The sequence below is a fragment of the Clarias gariepinus genome, chromosome 7 (assembly GCF_024256425.1).
Source record: "Clarias gariepinus isolate MV-2021 ecotype Netherlands chromosome 7, CGAR_prim_01v2, whole genome shotgun sequence".
Classification (NCBI taxonomy): domain Eukaryota; kingdom Metazoa; phylum Chordata; class Actinopteri; order Siluriformes; family Clariidae; genus Clarias; species Clarias gariepinus.
In genome coordinates this window covers 24184587-24206492 of record NC_071106.1, presented here as the reverse complement: position 1 = coordinate 24206492, position 21906 = coordinate 24184587, and the positions used below count along the sequence as shown (strand labels likewise).

The 21906-nt window shown below is 41.6% G+C and overlaps 1 protein-coding gene across 1 annotated transcript in view; it reads right to left on the bottom strand.

Moving 5' to 3' along the window:
• Positions 1–21906, bottom strand: part of reln (reelin) — a 1039407-nt gene that overhangs the window by 598420 nt on the left and 419081 nt on the right. The window contains exons 16-17 of the mRNA XM_053500241.1: positions 3295–3446; positions 3078–3193 (exon numbers count right to left, since the gene is read on the bottom strand). Coding sequence (XP_053356216.1) covers positions 3078–3193; positions 3295–3446 — 268 coding nt within the window. The remainder of the gene's footprint in view (positions 1–3077; positions 3194–3294; positions 3447–21906) is intronic.

Genomic DNA, 21906 nt, shown 5'->3' with positions numbered 1-21906 from the left:
AGAGCTAGTGTATGTATGTCTCAGGTATTAGAGCCTGTGTGTAAGAGAGCCTGTGTCACTACACAGAGCTAGTGTATGTGTGTCTCGGGTATTAGAGCCTGACTGTGAGAGTCTCTGTCTCCACTCTAGGCTAGTGTAAAGTGTTAAAGGTTTCCCGCATCCCTATGTGATTTGTTTTATGGACTCCCTGAGTGTGTTTGAGTTATTGAGTCCGTGTGTGTTTCCTAAACACCTTAGTGTGATGTTTTCCAGAGCCAGTGTTTTTGTTTGTTTAGTTTTCATGTGATTAGTTTGATTGTCAATAAACTCTTTATTTTGAAAATAACCCTCTGCATGTATGCCTGCCCTTTGTACTGCCCACGGCGTACCATCAGCCCGATACACCCGCATCGTGACAATGACATTGGCTTTTATTGAATTTTTTTCAATTATTTTGGTAAGTTTAATTCAAACAATCAAGTAAGATTTTCAGAGATTTTGTTAAGTTATTAAAGTTAAATATTTCTCTAATATTTACTAAGCCACAGAATATTTTTTAGAGTGTAGTAGGTTTAAGTAGGTTCTGTGTGAACTGATTATTTTGTAGACATTTTTTGAAAATTAAACAATTGCATGAGTTTACGGAAGATAAAATAAACTTTTTTAATTATTTAAAAAAAAGGAAGTCAGTGTTGCGTTAATATATACAGTGGAACCTCGGATTACGAGCTTAATTCGTTCCGGAAGCAGGCTTGTATTCCAAAACACTCGTAAACCAAATTTAATTTACCCATAGGAAATAATGGAAACTTAAATTATTCGTTCTACAGCCCAAAAAAATAAATACATAAATATAATTAATACAAAATATAAAGTAAAAATAAAACAAATGAACCTGTACTTTACCTTGAAAAAATTTAAAAATAAATCCCGACAGATAAGGGTTTTCGTTTGTGCACGCAGGGTGTGTGTGTGTGTGTAAAATGTGCACGCACACATACACACACACACACTAACGGATAGACCGTTTTTGAAACCGTTTAAAAATTAGCAGGGAACATTCCTAGTCACACTCACGTGAGCGCATACTAACAGGATCACTGCTGTAAGTAAAACAACAACAAAAAACAAATTAAACAGCTCCTCACCTTTGAAAACAATCACGACAGAGAGGAGTTTGTGTGTTTGTTTGGCAACCTGAGAGGAGGGGGGCTGAAGGGGGCGGTCGCTTGCGTTTATGGCCCCCTTCTCTCAGGTTGCCAAACGAACACACAAACTCTCTGCCTTACACAGACACAAACACACACACACACACACACACGCACACTCAAAAACACTGCAGGCACTAAGACCCAGCAGGGGAGACAATAGGTCTCGGCTTTACAGCTCCCCTTCTCTCAGGTTGCCAAATAAACACACAAACTTCTCTCTGTCGCGATTGTTTTCAAAGGTGAGGAGCTGTTTCATTTGTTTTTTGTTGTTGTTTTACTTACAGCAGTATTCCTGTTAGTATGCGCTCACGTGAGTGTGACTAGGAATGTTCCTTGCTAATTTTTAAACGGTTTTAAAAATGGTCTCTCCGTTAACGTGTGTGTGCGCGCGCACGTACATCACACACACACTAACGGATAGACCGTTTTTGAAACCGTTTAAAAATTAGCAGGGAACATTCCTAGTTTGTGTGTTTGTTTGGCAACCTGAGAGGAGGGGGGCTGAAGGGGGCGGTCGCTTGCGTTTATGGCCCCCTTCTCTCAGGTTGCCAAACGAACACACAAACTCTCTGCCTTACACAGACACAAACACACACACACACACACACACACACACGCACACTCAAAAACACTGCAGGCACTAAGACCCAGCAGGGGAGACAATAGGTCTCGGCTTTACAAACACACAAACTTCTCTCTGTCGCGATTGTTTTCAAAGGTAAGGAGCTGTTTCATTTGTTTTTTGTTGTTGTTTTACTTACAGCAGTGATCCTGTTAGTATGCGCTCACGTGAGTGTGACTAGGAATGTTCCTTGCTAATTTTTAAACGGTTTTAAAAATGGTCTCTCCGTTAACGTGTGTGTGCGCGCGCACGCACATCACACACACACACACACACCGTGTATGTGTGTATTCACTCAGCAGGAGAGGCGATTACCTACAATTCTGCTGCAAGAGAGAAAAAAAACGTTAGCTCACTTGTGATGTTGTAACGCTTGGAGTTAAAACAAGAAGTGCATGCGTGAAACATGATACTCGGTGCTCGTAAACTAAGACAATGCTCGTTTTTCAAGTAAAGAATTATTTAAAATTGTTACTCGTCTTGCGAAACACTCCTAAACCGTGTTACTTGTAATCCGAGGTTCCACTCTATACTTTTTTGTTCAAAAAAAGAAAAAAATTATGAAAAGTGCCCTTTATTTTACTTGAGCCCCTGCTTCTTAAAATGTCTGTGCATGTCCCTGGTGCAGGTTAATTTGTTTTGTTTTTACTTAATATTTTGTATTAGTTATTTTTAGGTATTTATTTTTTTTTAACTGTAAAACGAATAATTTAAGTTTCCATTATTTCTTATGGGAAATTAAATTTGGTTTACGAGTGTTTTAGAATATGAGCCCACTTCCGGAACGAATTATGCTCGTAATCCGATGTTCCACTGTAACTGCTCATTAGTGAGTTATGGCCTGACTCAGATGTGTCCTTGCACTCTGCTGGGTCCATTTTAGGTTGCACACTTCTGTTATGGGATAGTTAATTATGCACACAATTGCAAAGTAAATCACCCCCTTGCTTATTATTCAGTAAGTTATTAATGAAAAACACTTTTTAACCCAAATAAATCTGGGCATCTGAGTTTTCCCCGAATTGCCTTTCACTGTCACCTTTGATAACATTTGTTGGCTGACAGCAGTGTCGCACATTCTTGTAGAGGATGTTCACTCTTGTAGGTCTTCCAAGATAAAAAAAAAATGTTTTGCTACATGGTTAATATACTATACAGTTGAGGAGGAAAATCATGTATAGTTATCATTATCAGATATACTTGGTTCATTCATATTTAGTTAAACTGCAAAAGAGTTTGTTTGGGGAGTAATTTAAAATGTTTACCCTGTATGCTGAAAATGAAAGTGTGTCTAACAGAACTTGCTGTCTTCTTCCTTCTGATTGACCAACAAGGATAACATCATTGTCATGTGACTCGCCTGGATTGCATTTTCCAGCACCTACACACACATGCATGCAGAAATATAAAGACATTCCATGAAAAACTACTGTACATTTAAATGAGTGCATTTTATATTTATATAGAGAAATTCATACCAACCCATAGAGAAGTGGAGGCGCAAATTGCCGTACATGGTTGTATCCAGGTAGGGGGTGCACACTTTCCTTTTGCCATTCCCAAGGAACACTAGAGCAAAGCCTGACTCAATTTTTCCACACTGTGTGCCATACACTGCTCCCTCAATGCTCCATCTAAATAAAAGAGTTTTACTGGTAAGTGTCAATTATACATTTTATATTCAATTATACACAATTATACATTGTCAATTAGCCTTTGGACAATACATTGGAACAAATACAGTAAGTCCACTACTTACGAATGAGTTCCATTCCATGAACACATTTGTAAGTTGAATTTGTTCGTAAGTTGGGGACCAACAGTCTTATATGCTTTTAACACTAGAAGCGCCGAGCAGCGGTCATTTGACCGCAAGGGGGTAAAAAAAAAATAATACTTCACACTCGATCAATTTCCAGGACCCTCCTTTCATGACTTTTCCTAGTTCTGTGAGCTTAATCAACCTGTATGCTTAAATTTTTTAAATCACACCAGTAAAAGCCAGTATAAAGCTATTTTGCTCTTATTTACGTGAAATCGCTGACAGCTGCGCGGCGGCATGACGTTTCCTGTCTTTTCCAACCTGCGATTCTTATTTCTCTCAGCAGATGGCGCAAGGAATCGCGCATACTATTTATGCGTCATTCAGTGCGTATATGTAACTATCTCAGGTTTCATTCCATATATGCAGTTTATATATATATATATATATATATATATATATATATATATACACACACACACATATATATATATATATATATGCTTCCGTAAAATATCGACAATTCGCCATTCGTTCTGGCGTTGATAATCAGCGATATTTTATAAGGACATTTAGGGAATTTCGCTTTACTTAATTTTATAAGGTTTTGAGAAAATTAATTAGTTTGTTCGTTCTGTTAGAAGCTTCCGTGAAATTATCTCTAAAACAATATTGTTTTACATATTACATATGTAATGACCCCTCCTGAGGATATAAAGCCTCATTATTGAATGTAAATAAATCAGATCTACCACAGCAGATAATAAACTATGCTATGTCATAACCGAAGCAAACATCACGATTATGCCTCGTTTCGTTCAGTGTTGCTAGGCAACGGACCACGCGCCTAATCGGCGGGAACGTGGTTCACTTGGCCGCGGTGTATTATAAACCTGCGGAATGTTTCACTGCTTATGCATAAAAGCGAGGGAAATGTGGAAGTGATGTGTGGCCACTGAATGAGAACTAAATCAAAGATTTCGGTAACTACACTGAGTGTAACATCTGCATAGTGACACTAAACAGCTGAACAACTTCACTTTCCCGTTTACCTCTGAGAAAGAAAAAAAGCTGTATGTTGTTTGTTTATATTCAGAGTAACACCTTCCAACCACCTCTCATAGTCTATTGTTAGTTTTAATGATTTGGCTGAAACTAATTATCACTACATAAGTACCCCAACACCCCTGATCATGAGTTTCAGCTAAAACTAATTCTATACATGCAACAGAAAATGTAGATGCAGATTCCAAATGTATAAAGATACATGCTATATATATATATATATATATATATATATATATATATATATATATATATATATATATACTTTTCAAATAAAATCGCTATTACTTGACCCTGAAGTTTAGTTTAGCACACAAAACATAGTCCTTTCTGGTAAATCAACTGCATATGTAGTTTATTCACAGCAATTCATTAATAAAATGAATATACATTGTACAGTACAAGGTAAACACGAGAAAGATTACAAAATAATAAAACAAAGAGTGTCTTCTTTACAAACAGCAACAAACTTCTTTACTTCTACTGTGCGTCGAGATGCTGAAATCCCTTGCATGTTGCCCCTCAATTTTGTGCTTCCATTTCAAGTGGAGAGATATTTGACCGACAGCTTAGAACAAAAGAACTGTAGGTGTGATCACAACCCCCTCCGTACGAACGTGCCATCAATCACTGACCACCTCAGAAGTTCCCTCCAATGTATGCTGCTGTCCACTCTATTGAGAGCTGGTTGGAATGTGTTATTCATTCATTTATTCTATACAAGGGCACTAACTACACAGATCAAACTGTTACCTTATTTTATTCTTATACTCATCGCTGTGCTTGTTGTAACTGAAAAACGCCGCAACTACTTCAGGGGAGGTGTGTGTGTGTGTGTGTGTGTGTGTGTGTGTGTGTGTGAGCGCGCGCGCTGCAGCCTGTGAATGAATACGCACAGCAGAGGGACAGAGACATGAGGGACATCTAATACCTTATTGTGTAGTGTCCCTTTTTCAGCGGATTTCTCTGCTACCGCAGATCAGTTTATCAACTTGTAATATATTAATTTTAGGAATATATTAACATGTGCAGACATTTAGTTGATGGGGCGCTGCCCCTATTGCCCCTGAATAGGGCCAGCCTCGATTACACACACATACACACATATATATATAGCATGCATCGAATACACACACACACACACACACACACATATATATATATATATATATATATATATATATATATATATATATATATATATAGCATGTATCTTTATACATTTGGAATCTGCATCTACATTTTCTGTTGCATGTATAGAATTAGTTTCAGCTGAAACTCATGATCAATGGTGTTGGGGTACTTATGTAGTGATAATTAGTTTCAGCCAAATCATTAAAACTAACAATAGACTATGAGAGGTGGTTGGAAGGTGTTACTCTGAATATAAACAAACTAAATACAGCTTTTTTTTCTCAGAGGTAAACAGAAAAGTGAAGTTGTTCAGCTGTTTAGTGTCACTATGTCATAACCAGTGAAACAACGTGGACTCATCGATGTGCTTGTTGTAACTAAAAAAAACACTGAAACTACTTCAAAGTCTTTCCACTTTCTTTGACCGCTGAAATCCGACACGACACCACGTTAGGCTACGTCTTGACTCATTTGCATATCGACGGTCAATAGATGTTGACCGAGGGCTCAGGGGAGGTGTGTGTGTGTGCGCGCGCGCCTACTTCGTGTACTTTTATAAACATATAAACAAACAACATACAGCTTTTTTTTCTCAGAGGTAAACGGGAAAGTGAAGGTGTTCAGCTTTTTAGTGTCACTATGCAGATGTTACACTCAGTGTAGTTACCGAAATCTTTGATTTAGTTCTCATTCAGTGGCCACACATCACTTCCACATTTCCCTCGCTTTTATTACATGAACATAAGCAGTGAAACAATTCGCAGGTTTATAATACACCGCGGCCAAGTGAACCGATTGGGCGCGTGGTCCGTTGCCTAGCAACACTAAACGAAACGAGACATATTCGTTGTGTTTGCTTCGGTTATGACATAGCATAGTTTATTATCTGCTGTGGTAATCTGATTTATTCAAATTAATATTGTTTTAGCGATAATTTCACGGAAGCGAGTTCAGAACTAAATCGCTGCTCCGAGACGTTCAGAAGCTTCAAATAGAATGAACAAACTAATAACATTTTCTCCATACGATATAAAATTAAGTAGAGCTTTCCTTTTCGTTATAGTACGAAGCCCCTAGATGGACAAAGGAGGAGAAAAAACGGCAGAAAAAAGTCAAAAACTTTGGGTTATAATTCCAAACATGACTTGTTTTTTCCCTCTTCGTTTGTCCCCTTAGAGACTCTGTAGTAGGTTTTCTCAGTTGAATATGAAAAAAAGATACCGCTTATTATCAACGCGGGAATGAATGGCGCATTGTCCAAGTGCAAGTTGATCTTGGAGCTAAACTATTTGCTTTGGGTGAAAGCGCCATCTAGCGATCATTGTGTGTCAGCAGCAGCTTCCCATTCAAAACAATAGGCGGTCAAATGACCGCTGAACCGCGCTTTTAGTAGGTGACACTGGCGCAGCGCTTCTAGTGTTAATACAGATATACAATATGAAGCATATATATCAGTTTGACTTAATCTATACCCTTTTCCAAAACTTCCATAATGTGGTTAAAAACTATAATCATGCCTGAATCTTAGTAAAATGTTGTCTCTGTGCCTGTAAATCACGAGAAGAGTCCTGAATGCCATTTTGTCTCAGAGCGAATTTCATAATTAGAAATAATAAAAACTCTATTTATTCTTTTCTCAACTCAAACATATTCATATAAAAAATATTAATAGAAAATATAAAGTCAAAATATATTCTCTCCAGTAGTCGATTTATGATCCACCCACAGTTTGATGCATGCACAGTTTGTCATAGCAATCTTGTTTAGACTATTAAACACACTGATGTAAACAATCAGCTTTATGGCCCCTCTGCAATATACATCTAAATATGATTTTATGAGCAAACTAATATTACTATTCTACCCACTAGCGCTTAAAATGGTAAAACTAGCTTGCTGATTAATTCATATTTGGACACATGTACTTGATGTGAACAATTAGCTCCAGTGTTTCTGTAAAATGTCATGTCACTGGTGCAGGTTAAGCAGCTCTGCAACTCATGTATCATTCCCAAAAAGATGCTTAAAATTATGTTACAGCACATAATAGATCAGGCTTGTGCACAATTTAAAATTTCAGAATTGGCCGCCCTTCAATTCATGGGTTGGAATTGTGGGACTCCACACAGAAAGTTGAATTTGAATTGGAGTTGGAATGACAGGAAGTGGAATTAAATTCATGGCAATTCAAAGACATTCCACACAGTCATACAACAGAAAGAATGTGTTGAATCTCACATACAATTACATTAATTTTGTAATTTAATAGCATCATTTTATTACACATAACTAGTCACTCCTCAACCCTGCATACATTTTGTTCCAACATATAGATAATGATCAAATTCTTGAAATTTATTACTCCCTCAATGTTTGATTAATTTTGTTCAAAATGTTATTTTCATTTCAAAGTAATCAAATAACACAAAGTCGTTATAAATGCAGTTGTCATTTATTCCAATGCAAAACTTATTGAGCAACACTGTTGCATTTAATTCTCAATAGCTACTTAAATGTTTTATAATTGAGTCTGCACCGTTCTGGTCTGAATATCTTTGCTGCAACACTAAAGATTCTCTCAACAGGTGCAGAGAAAGCTGGTATGGCAAGATATTTACATGCAAGTTGAGCTAGGGTAGGAAAACGGCGTTGGTTTTCTTTCCAATAGACCAAAGGATCAGTATCCTCTGTAAGACAAGGGGTACTGAAGTACACAGGGACCTCATGGGGGGCTGTGTCAGCTGACACGCAGATGATTGGCTTTTCATGTAGGAAAAGTTTTAAGCGTTTCTTTGATTAAACACTGCCATTTATGCTTGCATTCCCTTTTTGGGGAGGCAGACTTGACTTTTGCATTGAGAAGGTTTTTAATTATTACCTGCCCTTCACCAATACACCAGTCCAACTTAAACCTTGGGTCAAGCGTGGCAGCCACCTGGAAGCATTCCATCTGTTCAAATTTTGTTAAACGGCTGTCAAGTGAGGATTGTAGAGTTGACACAAACTTTTTATTACTGGTCATCTTCATGTTTTTGATAGCATACCCTAAGCCCCTGACACAAGCGATGATGAGGCTGAAGGTTGGAGAATATTTTCTCAGCCTGGCATCTGTCTGTAGCCTTCTCCAAAGGTTTCCAATACCTCACAAAGCTCCTGGACTATTTTCAGCTCATATGATTTCAGCCGGATGGGGCAATGGAGATCAGCAAGTACATCACTTGGAACATTGAAAACAGACCTCAGCCTCTTTAACTGGCTATTCCAGCTTGTGGCATTTGCAGGCTAAAATTTGTGTCCTCCCTCTAGGGCATCAGTAGCCAGTGTGGACTTGTGACAAAAAGAAACAAGTTTTTGGACACTGCCCAATAAGTTTTTTTTATGGAGCCAGCCTTATCCATGGCATCACAAACCACAAGCTGAAGGTTGTGGACAAAGCATGAGCTTCTCTCTGGTGGGAAGTAGACCATCTCCTCTTTACCATTCACCACCTCAAAATCAGATGTGTCATCCTGCTCTTCCTCTTCACTTTCAGCAACTTGTATTGGTGGAAAGAAGGTAAATGCCTTTACCATGTTGGAGGCATTATCAGTCACAATGAATAAGATTTTGTTCTGAATATTGTAATTTTGAAGAACGTCCTCATAAATTTGACAAATATTTTCTGCTGTATGCCTTCCTTTAAAACGCTGACAGCTCAGCATTACACTCTGCAACATGAAATCTATAATAAAATGGCCAGGCATTCCTAAAAATTATTTCATTGATCAGTTTCACCAAAGATCTACTGTCAGGCAAATATACTCAGTTTTTTCAATCAGATTAATCAGACGGCATTGTGAAGGAGGGTTGGGCCAAATGCAAAATATTAATGAAATCTTTATTTTCAACAGTGTAAAGAGGGAGGGGACCATTTGCAATATATGTAACAACACTGTCAGTCAGAGCAACTTGTTGTCTATTAGTTGGTGACCACTTAGACCTGGAACTCGCTGTTTCAAAAGGATTACCATGATCTTCACTCTGGTTTAGCTGAATTGTGTAACTGTTGGTATTACAGTCCATCAAGATTTCCAGAGGTTTCTTCTGTAGAAAAAAAGTCCCTCTGATCAATCTTTAAGAGAACAAATATTTCTAATAATTCCACAATTGACAAGAATTGTTTTCTTAATTTACAACAAGTCAAAAGAAAAAAGAAAGTGTGGTTGCATGCTTTTAAACACATATCCAGTGTTGTGGGGTAACTTGGGTATAAAATAATATAATTACATTTAACTGAGTAATGTAACACATTAATGTTACAGTTGTGTTGTGAGTTGAAGGTGTGTTTAGGGCATTTATGAGCTACAGTATATGCCAGGCTCTTGCTGTGTTGCACTACTGTAATGAGTAGAGTAATTCAATTCAATTCAATTTTATTTGTATAGCGCTTTTAACAATTGGCATTGTCCCAAAGCAGCTTTACACAATCAAAAGAATTATTTAAGTTTGTATGGAATTTGAATGGGTATGAATCAAAATGGTCAGATAGTCCCTGGTGAGCAAGCCGAGGGCGACAGTAATGAGTAATGAGTTATTATCCATAGAGAATAACTAGTAAGGTAATGCATTATGTTTAAGTGAATAATGTGTATTACACATTCATGAGTAGTGACCCCAACACTAATGATAAAATATTAGTAGCATAAATCCATCAATAGGCTGATTAGTTTAGCACCAATGCATTTGAAAACCACTGTTTTGCTGACGAGATCAGGGCTGGGAAACTTCCGTTACCAGGCTGACTCTGTAGAAATTTGTAAAACTTTAAGACCAGTACAAATTTGTTATTCTCTGCGCCGTCAGAGAAGAGTTAACATACTGCTGTAGGGTTTGGTTAACTAACTTATCCTCTAAAAGTTTCTCTTTAGAGATGGTTATCCTCTGTTCAGGCAGGGAAGATTAGCATTACATGCTAATATTTTGTGTTATCCTCTGTTTTTGGCAGGGAAGATTAGCATTACATGCTAATATTTTGTGTGTTATTCTCTGTTTTTGGCAGGAAAGATTACCATTACGTGCTAATATTTGTGTGTTATCCTCTGTTCAGGCAGGGAAGATTAGCATTACATGCTAATATTTTGTGTTATCCTCTGTTTTTGCCAGGGAAGATTAGCATTACAGGCTAATATTTGTGTGTGTTATCCTGTGTTTTGCCAGGGATGATTAGCATTACGTGCTAATATTTGTGTGTTATCCTCTGTTGATCAGAGAAGTTTTAGCGTTTTGTCTTAACAAGCATATCAAGCCTCTGTTGATCAGAGAAGTTTTAGTGTTTTTTTGTTAAAAAGCGTGACCAGCCTCTGTTGATCGGAGAAGTTTTAGTGTTTTTGATTGTGTGGTAACAAACAGATTTACTAAATGTTTAAGCAGAATGCTAGATTGATCCCCACAACTAAAAAAGGTGGTCTTGCGATTCCTTCATGGTCTGATAGTGAATTCAAATCACTGTTAGGAGTGCAAATGAACCTAATAGTTACTGAGGAAGTAAAATAACAACTAACTCAGAAGTATGAGATCCATCCAGGCAAGACTTGGTCTGTAAATGAGTGCAAAAAGGTATTAGGAGCATGCATTCATAAGAAAAATGTGAAAGGCATTATCTGCTGCCATAGAGAATTTGGTTTAATGCTAAGTACGCAACAGTCTCAGTGTATCTCAGAGCTGGAGGAACAGATCCAGGAGCTCTGTGCTAGAAACTGCTCTTTGACCAAGAAACTGAATCGCAACCAAGCTTCAGCAACAACTGATGTGGATAAAGTTAGTCAGTCTGATAACAACTATCTTGACTTACAAGCTTTCTTTGACAAAGATGTAGCCATCAAATCAGTAACTGATGTGCCTGTAGATTCAGTGAAAGTATGTGGTGCTGGGAAAAGATCTCAGGGAATTGAGGGTATTGCAAGTGTTACTTCCAACTCTTCTGTTGTCCAAGTCTAAACTGTTGCTAAATCACTAGAACCTAAGGATATAGAGAGACTATCCCAGAGCTTACCCTCAGCACACACTAATTTTCCTCAATTTAGAAAAGCTTTAATCAGTAAAATGCGTCTCTACAACATGTCATTAGAAGAAGTCACACAGCTGATGTCACAAATTCTATATGAATGAATTCAACCATTTTGAGTCTGCTGTTACGTCTGAACTACAACATGCCAGTAAAAGTGATTTGAGAGAAGGTGTCTTAAAAATTCTTAAGAACATCCTGGGACCCAAGGTAGACTGGTCCAGAATTACTAACTGTGTGCAGAAGAAAGAGGAATCTGTAAATGAATACACTGAACGGTTTTGTCAGTCAGCTGTAACTTACAGTGGAATAGTTAAGGATTCTGAAAGTGTGCTTGATGATAAGGGACCCCTAGTCCGCATCTTGTCAGATGGCCTTATAGCCGAGTACAGAAAAGCATTGCCATTCATAGATCTCACTTGGTCTACCATGACTCTCAGAAGTAATCTTGACAGGTTAGCTGCCTGGGAAAGGGATGCTGATGTTAAGGCAAAGGTGAGAGTAGCAGCAGCTTCGTTTAGCACAACAGACCACGACAATAGATGGCCTAAAAGAGAAAGCAAGTGTAACTACTGTGGAAAACTGGGACATTGGGAGAAAAGGTGTCGGAAGAAGTTGCAAGATGGTAGAAGAAATACTATGCATAATTCTACTCCTTCTCAGCCTGCCTAAAACCCTGAAGTAATTCCGTCTTTGTTTACTCAAACTTTAGGACAGCTCAGGCTGTTCTGAGGGCACAACAGGAACAGGAAAAAAACTATTTGTTGGGGCTGTGAGTAGCGACCTTTCCCCTGTAATCCATCACAATGACAAAATAATTTTTGTGAAAAGTAGCATACTAGAGAAAGAAATTGACTTTTTGCTTGATACAGGTGCAGAAATAACAGTAATTCCTACAAAATTGGCTAGAGATTTAAACATCCCATACAAGAAAACTGTGTAAACTGTGTTTAACTGGTGTAATAGGTAAGGATTCTGTTTTGTATGAAACTCCACCCATAGAAGTACAATTAGGCCCCAAAACTTTGACTACAAAATTGCTATGTGCTCCATTAAATACAGGTGCAATTCTAGGCATGGATCTACTGAGACAAGTACATCTAACTTTAGACTTGTCTTCAGAATCAGCTAGCATAAAAAATTCCTCAGCACAAGTTTCTACTAATAATGCAGCGACTCCTGAGTATGCTTTCTTGCAGAATTGACCTATTTGGGCTAAAGACAAGGATGATTGCGGTTTTCTGACAGGTGTAGAACCAGTCAAATTAACAGGAACTCCACCTCCTGTTACCAAACAATATCCAATCAGTAAAGAAGCTTTACAGGGAGTTAAACCTATTGTAGAAAAATTGCTGAAACAAGGTGTGCTAGTTAAAACCAACACTCCCTGTAACTCACCCATGTGTCCCATTAAGAAAGCCAATGGGACATGGAGACTGACCATAAACTACAGAGTAGCCAATAAACACATTGATAAAATCACCCCTCTAGTAGCAGATTTGTCTACAATTTGTAATGGCTTACCATAAGATTGTAAAGTTTTTTCAGTAATCGATATGTCTAATGGATTCTTTTCTATCACTTTGCACTCTGACAACCAGGCAGGGTTAGCTTTCACAGTTGACTATGAGCAATACCAGTGGACTCGTCTGCCACATGGTTTATAAAATTCTTCGACAATATACCATCAGGCTGTCAGACGTGATTTGTGTGACCCAGAGTGTCCAGTCAAACAGTCCACTATGATTCAATATGTTGATGATATTTTGATTGCCTCAACAGATCATGATGTTTATTAATTTGAATTAGCAGCATTGTTAGACTATTTGCATACAAAAGGATACAAATGCCGCCTTCACAAAGCTCAAGTTGCAAAAAAACAAGTCACTTTTTTGGGTCAAATAATTGGTACAGGGCATAGATCTATAACACAGGATCGAGCCACTTCAGTCAAAGCAATACCTCCGCCTACTACCATTAAAACACTCAGATCACTTTTAGAAACCGCTGTTTACTGTAGACCTTGGATTGAAGACTATGCACAACAAATCCACAATTTGGGTCACAGTGGTCCACCGACGATGAATCACAGGTTTTTAAATCAATGGTGGAATCCAAAATTCAGAATTGTAGCCATCGAAACAATCAAGAGATGCGTTACATTTCAGAAAAATAATGATGTGCCAGCAGTAACTACAGCAGCAACACATACTCCAGCTCCACCAGGACCATTTCTTCACTTGCAAGTTGATTACATATCGTTACCTCCTTGTAAAGGAAAAACTGATATCTTGGTAGTAATAGACAAATTCAGATGGATAGAAGCTTATCCAACAGGACGTGCTACAGCTGTACATACTGCTAAATGTCTTATTACTGATTTCATTCCCAGACGGGGATTACCAGATTACATCGACTCAGATCAAGGAACACACTTCATAGGAGAGGTAGTCAGGGAAGTGTCTAAAATGTTGAAGATTAAGTGGAATTTTCACTGCCCATACAGACCACAAGCATCAGGACAGGTTGAACGAGCAAACAGAACAATCAAAGCCAGGCTAGGCAAGGGATACCATGGGTTGAAGCGCTGCCAGCGGTACTGTGTAGTATGAGAGCATCACCTAATAGATCAGTAGGACAGAGCCCTCATGAGATTATTACTGGACGCCTAATGCAAATGCCAGGTGTGATTGATCTTAGAAATGCTGACGTACACTTTGCTTCAGATGCCCTGATTGCTTACTGTGAAAACCTCACAAAGGCAGTACAAAGTGCCAGAGAGAGAGTTGAGTCGTGTTGGCAGACTCCACCAGAAGGTGGACACACAATCATCCCAGGTCAGTGGGTCATGATAAAATCATTTAGGAACAAGCCATAAGAGCCTAAGTGGCATGGACCACATCAAGTGCTGTTGATTACAGCAGCTGCAGTGTTGTGTCAGGGAAGGAAAACCTGGACTCATGTGTCACAGTGTTAAGTTGTTTCCCCACCTGCAGGGATAGGATAGGACACACGGACCAGTGAGGAGCCCAGGGAAGAACCGAATGCAACAGGCATCTGGGGCCAAACCCTGTGGTGAAGACTCCCTCATAGGCCTTCCCCATCCATTAGTGCATCCTTAGCTCACTGTTCTTTAGGTGTCATGGGAATTAAGAAATAGGGAAAGAAGGAACAACAATAGCAGACACAGATTAACACTAGAAGCGCCGAGCAGCGGTCATTTGACCGCAAGGGGGTAAAAAAATAATAATACTTCACACTCGATCAAATTCCAGGACCCTCCTTTCATGACTTTTCCTAGTTCTGTGAGCTTAATCACCCTGTATGCTTACATTTTCAAAATGAGTCAAGACATAGTCTAACGTTGTCACGAGCCAGTCCGATCGCCCTAGTACCTCCAGGTCATAACTTCCATCCATGTTGTTTCTCACTCTTCCAGCCAATTACCTGAGCCACCTGTCACTAATCAAACTACTCCCCTGCCGCTTTAAAAGAGAACTGGAGACTTCCCTCGCCGCCGATGTATCTTACATGCGTGCCTCCAGTCCTGTCTTGATGTTACCTTTTGATCTGCATATTCAGTGTTTGACCTTGCCTGTTTTTTGGACTTCGTTCTTGTCTTGCCCTTTGGATTATCGCCTGCAGTTCGGATCTTTCCCTCTGCATCTCTGGATTTACGTCACCCCTGCTTGTGTGTGTGTGTGTGTGTGTGTGTGTGTGTGTGTGTGTGCGTCCATGCATTCGCGGCACTTCCGCGTTCACGGACAACGGACAAGTGTGCTTACAGCAACAGTTCAAACCTCTCTCACCTCATGCCGAAATACTCAATCAAGCATTAGTTACTGCCACTGCATATGCTCTGTGTTCGTACAAAAGCGCATTCATCACAAGTGATTCTTAGTCGGACTCTGCTTCCGGGTTTTTTTCGGGATTCCGCCCACGTCATCGACCAGCCCTCCACGTCATCAGGGATTCCCCTTCTGTACCCGGAACTTCCCAAACACTCGCCGAGTTACCACAGCAACACACTGCCAGTTCTACTAGCATTACCAGGTGCTTTATCTTTCACATTAAAAGAACTTTAAGCCACTTAGTATGTTTTGAGTCTGCTTTTGGGTTCATTATTCCCTAGCCCTGACAGTATACATCGGCCATGACGAACCCAGCGGATTTGGAACAACTCAGACAGACACTTTCACAACAAGGAGCCCTGCTAGGGTTCCACCAGCAAAGCATCAAACAAGTCACTCAAACACTCTCCTCTATCTCCTCACAATTGGAACAACTCCTAGCTCCATCGTCCTCTATGCTTTCACCCACCATTTGCCAAGAGCCAAACCTCCCGCATCCACCGGCATACGATGGCAAACCCGGAACCTGCCGCTCCTTTGTCTCTCAGTGTTCCCTGTTTCTGGAGCTCCAAGCATCATCTTTTCCCACAGAGCGGTCTAGAGTGGCATTCATGATCACACTCCTGACCGACCGGGCACGCGAGTGGGGAACTGCTGTTTGGGATGCCAACAACCTATGTTGTTCTACTTTCAAGATGTTCACAGAAGATTCTTCAATAACTACCTGGACTCCATATTAACATCAATTAACATCAGCTATTATAGCTGAACTGCCTCCCACCCTACACACTGTATAAATGCAGATCATTTACTACTGCTTTCTGTTTCACCCAAATGAGGATGGGTTCCCTGTTGAGTCTGGTTCCTCTCAAGGTTTCTTCCTATTACCATCTCAGGGAGTTTTTCCTTGCCACTGTCGCCCTCGGCTTGCTCACCAGGGACAAACTGACCATTTTGATTCATACAAATTCACATTTCATACAAACTTAAATAATTCTTTTGACTATGTAAAGCTGCTTTGCGGCAATGAAAATTGCTAAAAGCGCTATACAAATAAAATTGAATTGAATTGAATTGAATAGAAGAGATGAAAAGAGTGTTCGACCGCTCCAACTCTGGCAGGGACACCGCCAGGCAACTACTGGAACTCCGCCAAGACTCTTGCTCTGCTTATGATTATGCAATTGAGTTCCGCACACTGGCTGCATCCACGAATTGGGACACCCAGGCGCTCTATGATGTCTTCCTTTATGGTCTTTCTGAGGAGATCAAAGATCACCTGCTCGTCCAGGAGCTGCCCAGCGATCTAAATGGTCTCATGGAGCTAGCAGGACGTACCGATGCTCGGTTATCTTGCAGACGCCACACTCAGTCTCCATTCTCACCCAGATCCAGGTCCTCAGCCTAACCTCGGCCTCTTTTTCCACAGACTTCCAGGTCTGACCCTGAAACCATGCAAGTGAATCCAATCCGCATCTCTTCAGGGGAGCACCAGCGAAGGCTCCAATCTGGTTCCTGTCTTTATTGTGGACAGCCCGGTCACTACCGCCTCCAATGCCCGTTAAAAAGCCAGACTCCTCCGGTTAAACTGGGGACACTGGAGGGGCCGGGCTGTAACCTTTTCCCTAACTCATGCTCACTTTTGCCAGCCATCGTTGGCAAGCCTCATATGGTTTCTGCTTTAATTGACTCCGGTTCGGACCAGAATCTCATTTCTGCATCAATGGTTAAGGACATCAATCTCCCAACAACCCTCCTTGACAATCCACTTGCCGTCCGGGCCCTGGATGGGACCTCTCTGCCTGCCATTACGCATCGTACCATCCCAGTTACTCTACAGGTTTCCGGTAACCATACCGAAGATCTTCCCTTCCTAGTCATGCACAACACCCATGCACCCCTTGTCCTTGGACGACCCTGGCTTATTCGTCACAATCCCCGCATTGACTGGATAAAGAATACTATCCAGGAATGGAGCCCTTCATGTTTGACATCCTGTCTCAAGTCAGCCCGTTATCCATCTACTACAGATTCCACCGACAAGGACTTCCCTGACCTATCTACCGTCCCTCCTGAATACATAGACCTCAAACTGGTTTTCAGCAAGTCACGAGCCCTCTCGCTACCACCTCACAGACCCTATGATTGTGCTATTGATCTCCGTCCAGGCACCACTCCCCCCAGGGGAAGGCTATATTCGCTCTCTTCAAAGGAAAGAGAGGTTATGGACAAATATATTTCAGAGTCTCTTGCTGCTGGGATCATCCGCCCGTCTTCATCTCCTGCTGGGGCTGGATTCTTTTTTGTAGTTAAGAAGGACAAGACGCTACGGCCATGTATTGATTACCGCGGTTTAAACGAGATCACAATTAAGAATCGGTACCCGCTTCCCCTTATGTCAACGGCGTTTGATCTTCTACAGGGAGCCAATTTCTTTACAAAGCTTGACCTACGCAACGTTATCACTTAGTCAGAATCAAGGAGGGAGACGAGTGGAAGACAGCATTCAACACGCCATCCGATCATTACGAATACCTGGTAGTGCCGTTCGGCCTAGCCAACGCTCCAGCTGTTTTTCAGTCATTGGTTAACGACGTGCTCAGGGACTTTCTTAACATCTTTGTGTTTGTCTACTTAGATGACATCTTAATTTTCTCTCGGTCCCTAGAGGAGCACAGATCGCACGTCCGCCAAGTCCTCCAGAGGCTCCTTGAGAACCAACTATATGTGAAAGCAGAGAAGTGTGAGTTTCACTCTCAGTCGACTACCTTCCTTGGTTTTATTTTTGGCCCATCAAAGATCCAAATGGACCCAGCCAAAGTAAGGGCAGTAACTGACTGGCCTAGGCCAGGGACCCGAAAGGACCTTCAGCGCTTCCTGGGGTTTGCTAACTTTTACCGTAGGTTCATCAGGAACTATAGTTCGGTAGCTGCTCCACTCACCTCTCTAACATCCTCTAAAAAACCCTTTCAGTGTTCTAGTCAGGCAGAAGAGGCCTTCTTCAAACTCAAAGATCGATTCACTTCAGCACCCATCCTCACACAGCCAGATCCCGCCCTCCAATTCATAGTGGAGGGTGATGCCTCGGACTCCGGCATAGGGGCCGTACTCTCTCAGAGGTCACCAGCTGATGATAAAGGGCATCCTTGCTGTTTCTTCTCCCGTCGCCCCTCTGTCCCCGAAAGAAATTATGGGATCGGTGACCGGGAGCTTCTGGCTATAAAATTAGCATTAGAGGAGTGGAGACACTGGCTTGAGGGGGCAGAAATCCCGTTTCTCGTCTGGACGGACCATAAAAATCTAGAGTACTTCAAGTCGGCAAAGCGTCTGAATTCCCGCCAAGCTAGGTGGTCACTGTTCTTCTCCCGCTTTAATTTCTCCTTGTCCTACCGACCGGGTAATAAAAACACCAAGCCCGACGCCCTCTCTCGTCAATTTGCCTCGGTTACAGATGATTCCCCTATATCAACCATTTTGCCACCCCACTGCCTTGTTGGAGCTACTTCCCTGGACATCGAGACTCAAGTCAAGCAGGCATTGAATCAAAATCCCGGCGCACCAGAGGCACCACCAGGCCGGCTCTTTGTTCCACCCACAGTACGCTCTCAGGTCTTAGAATGGGGCCATAACTCACGATTGGCCTGTCATCCTGGTGGGTCCCGGACTTTGGCACTTATCCGGCAGCGTTTTTGGTGGCCTTCCATCAGAGAAGATACACGCCAGTTTGTCAGTGCCTGTGACACCTGCGCTCGGAACAAGTCTAGTAATAAACCACCAGCAGGCCTTCTCAGACCGCTCCCGGTTCCCCATAGACCATGGTCTCATATCGCGTTGGACTTTGTCACAGGACTCCCAGAATCCTGCGTCCTAACCGTCGTGGATCGCTTCTCTAAGGCCGCTCACTTTGTTCCCCTACTCAAGCTCCCCTCAGCCAAGGAGACGGCTGAGCTACTCATCCGCCATGTCTTTCGCCTCCTTGGCCTGCCCACAGATATTGTCTCTGATCGTGGTCCCCAGTTCTCTGCCCGGTTCTGGACAGCATTCTGTAGACTCATCGGGGCTACCCCTAGTCTTTCATCGGGCTACCATCCTCAGACCAATGGTCAGACTGAAAGAGCCAACCAAGATCTTGAAACGGCCATTCGCTGTATGACCTCCTAAGATCCACGTTCCTGGAGTCAAATGTTGCCATGGATTGAGTATGCACACAATTCGTTACCTACAGCCTCCACTGGGCTCTCACCGTTCCAGTGCAGTCTGGGCTATCAGCCCCCCCTATTTCCCACCCAAGAAGAAGAAGTGGCAGTTCCGTCAGCCCAGGCCTTTGTTCGCCGTTGCAAGAGGACCTGGCTGCGGGCTAGGACCAGACTCCGCCACTCGACATCCCTCTTCAAACTTCACGCAGATCGCCGACGTTCAGCTGCTCCAAACTACCGTGTTGGGCAAAGAGTCATGCTTTCCACCCGCAATGTCCCCATTAACACTGTCTCCCATAAGATCTCCCCCAGGTTCATCGGACCATTTACTATATCCAAGATCATCAACCCATGCACAGTCAGACTACTCCTACCATCCACCATGCGACGCATTAACCCCTCGTTTCACGTCTCCCAGATAAAGCCTATAGTCTCATGCCCATTAAATCAACCCACCCGCCCTCCTCCTCCCCCTCGGCTCATCAACGGCGGTCAGGCATTTACAGTTCGCAAGTTGCTGAGGGCACGACGCCGCGGTAAGGGGCTCCAATACCTAGTGGATTGGGAGGGTTACGGTCCCGAAGAGAGGAGCTGGGTACCATCTAGGTTTATCTTGGACCCCACTCTTATTTCTGAATTCCATCAAAAACACCCGGAAGCTCCTTTAGTAACGCCAGGTGGCGTTCGTAGGAGGGGGGGGTACTGTCACGAGCCAGTCCGATCGCCCTAGTACCTCCAGGTCATAACTTCCATCCATGTTGTTTCTCACTCTTCCAGCCAATTACCTGAGCCACCTGTCACTAATCAAACTACTCCCCTGCCCCTTTAAAAGAAAACTGGAGACTTCACTCGCCGCCGATGTATCTTACATGCGTGCCTCCAGTCCTGTCTTGATGTTACCTTTTGATCTGCATATTCAGTGTTTGACCTTGCCTGTTTTTTGGACTTCGTTCTTGTCTTGCCCTTTGGATTATCGCCTGCAGTTCGGATCTCTCCCTCTGCATCTCTGGATTTACGTCACCCCTGCTTGTGTGTGTGTGTGTGTGTGTGTGTGTGTGTGTGTGTGTGTGTGCGTGCGTCCATGCATTCGCGGCACTTCCGCTTTCACGGACAACTGACAAGTGTGCTTACAGCAACAGTTCAAACCTCTCTTACCTCATGCCGAAATACTCAATCAAGCATTAGTTACTGCCACTGCATATGCTCTGTGTTCGTACAAAAGCGCATTCATTACAAGCGATTCTTAGTCGGACTCTGCTTTCGGGTTTTTTTCGGGATTCCGCCCACGTCATCGACCAGCCCTCCTCAGTGATTCCCCTTCTGTACCCGGAACTCCCCAAACACTCGCCGAGTTACCACAGCAACACACTGCCAGTTCTACTAGCATTACCAGGTGCTTTATCTTTCACATTAAAATAACTTTAAGCCACTTAGTGTGTTTTGAGTCTGCTTTTGGGTTCATTATTCCCTAGCCCTGACAAACGTAGTGTCGTGTCAGATTTCAGCGGTCACGGAGTGGAAAGACTTTGAAGCAGTTGCAGCGTTTTTTCAGTTACAACAAGCACAGCAAATATCACCTATCCCTCTCTGCACCAATCACATAACATATTTAGGTATTAATATTTCCCCTAGGCTGTCAGACCTAGTTAGTCTGAATTTCACCCCATTGCTCAAAAAATAAATAAATGACGACCTTCAATGCTGGATGAACTTACCACTATTCATTATGGGCAGAATATCAGGAATTAAAATGACTACACTCCCTAAACTAAACTACTTATTCTCAATGATTCCAATACAACCCACCCTCAGCTGGTTTAAATCTCTGGACTCAACCATCACCAAATTCTACTGGAAAAATAAGACCCCAAGAATTAAATTGTCCACTCTACAGAAACACTGTAGAGGACTAGGAGGATTGGAAGCACCACATTTCTACTACTATTTTCTGGCTAATCAGCTTCAATATATATATATATATATATATATATATATATATATATATATAAATGGATTCACCCAAACACATCAGACTATACATGG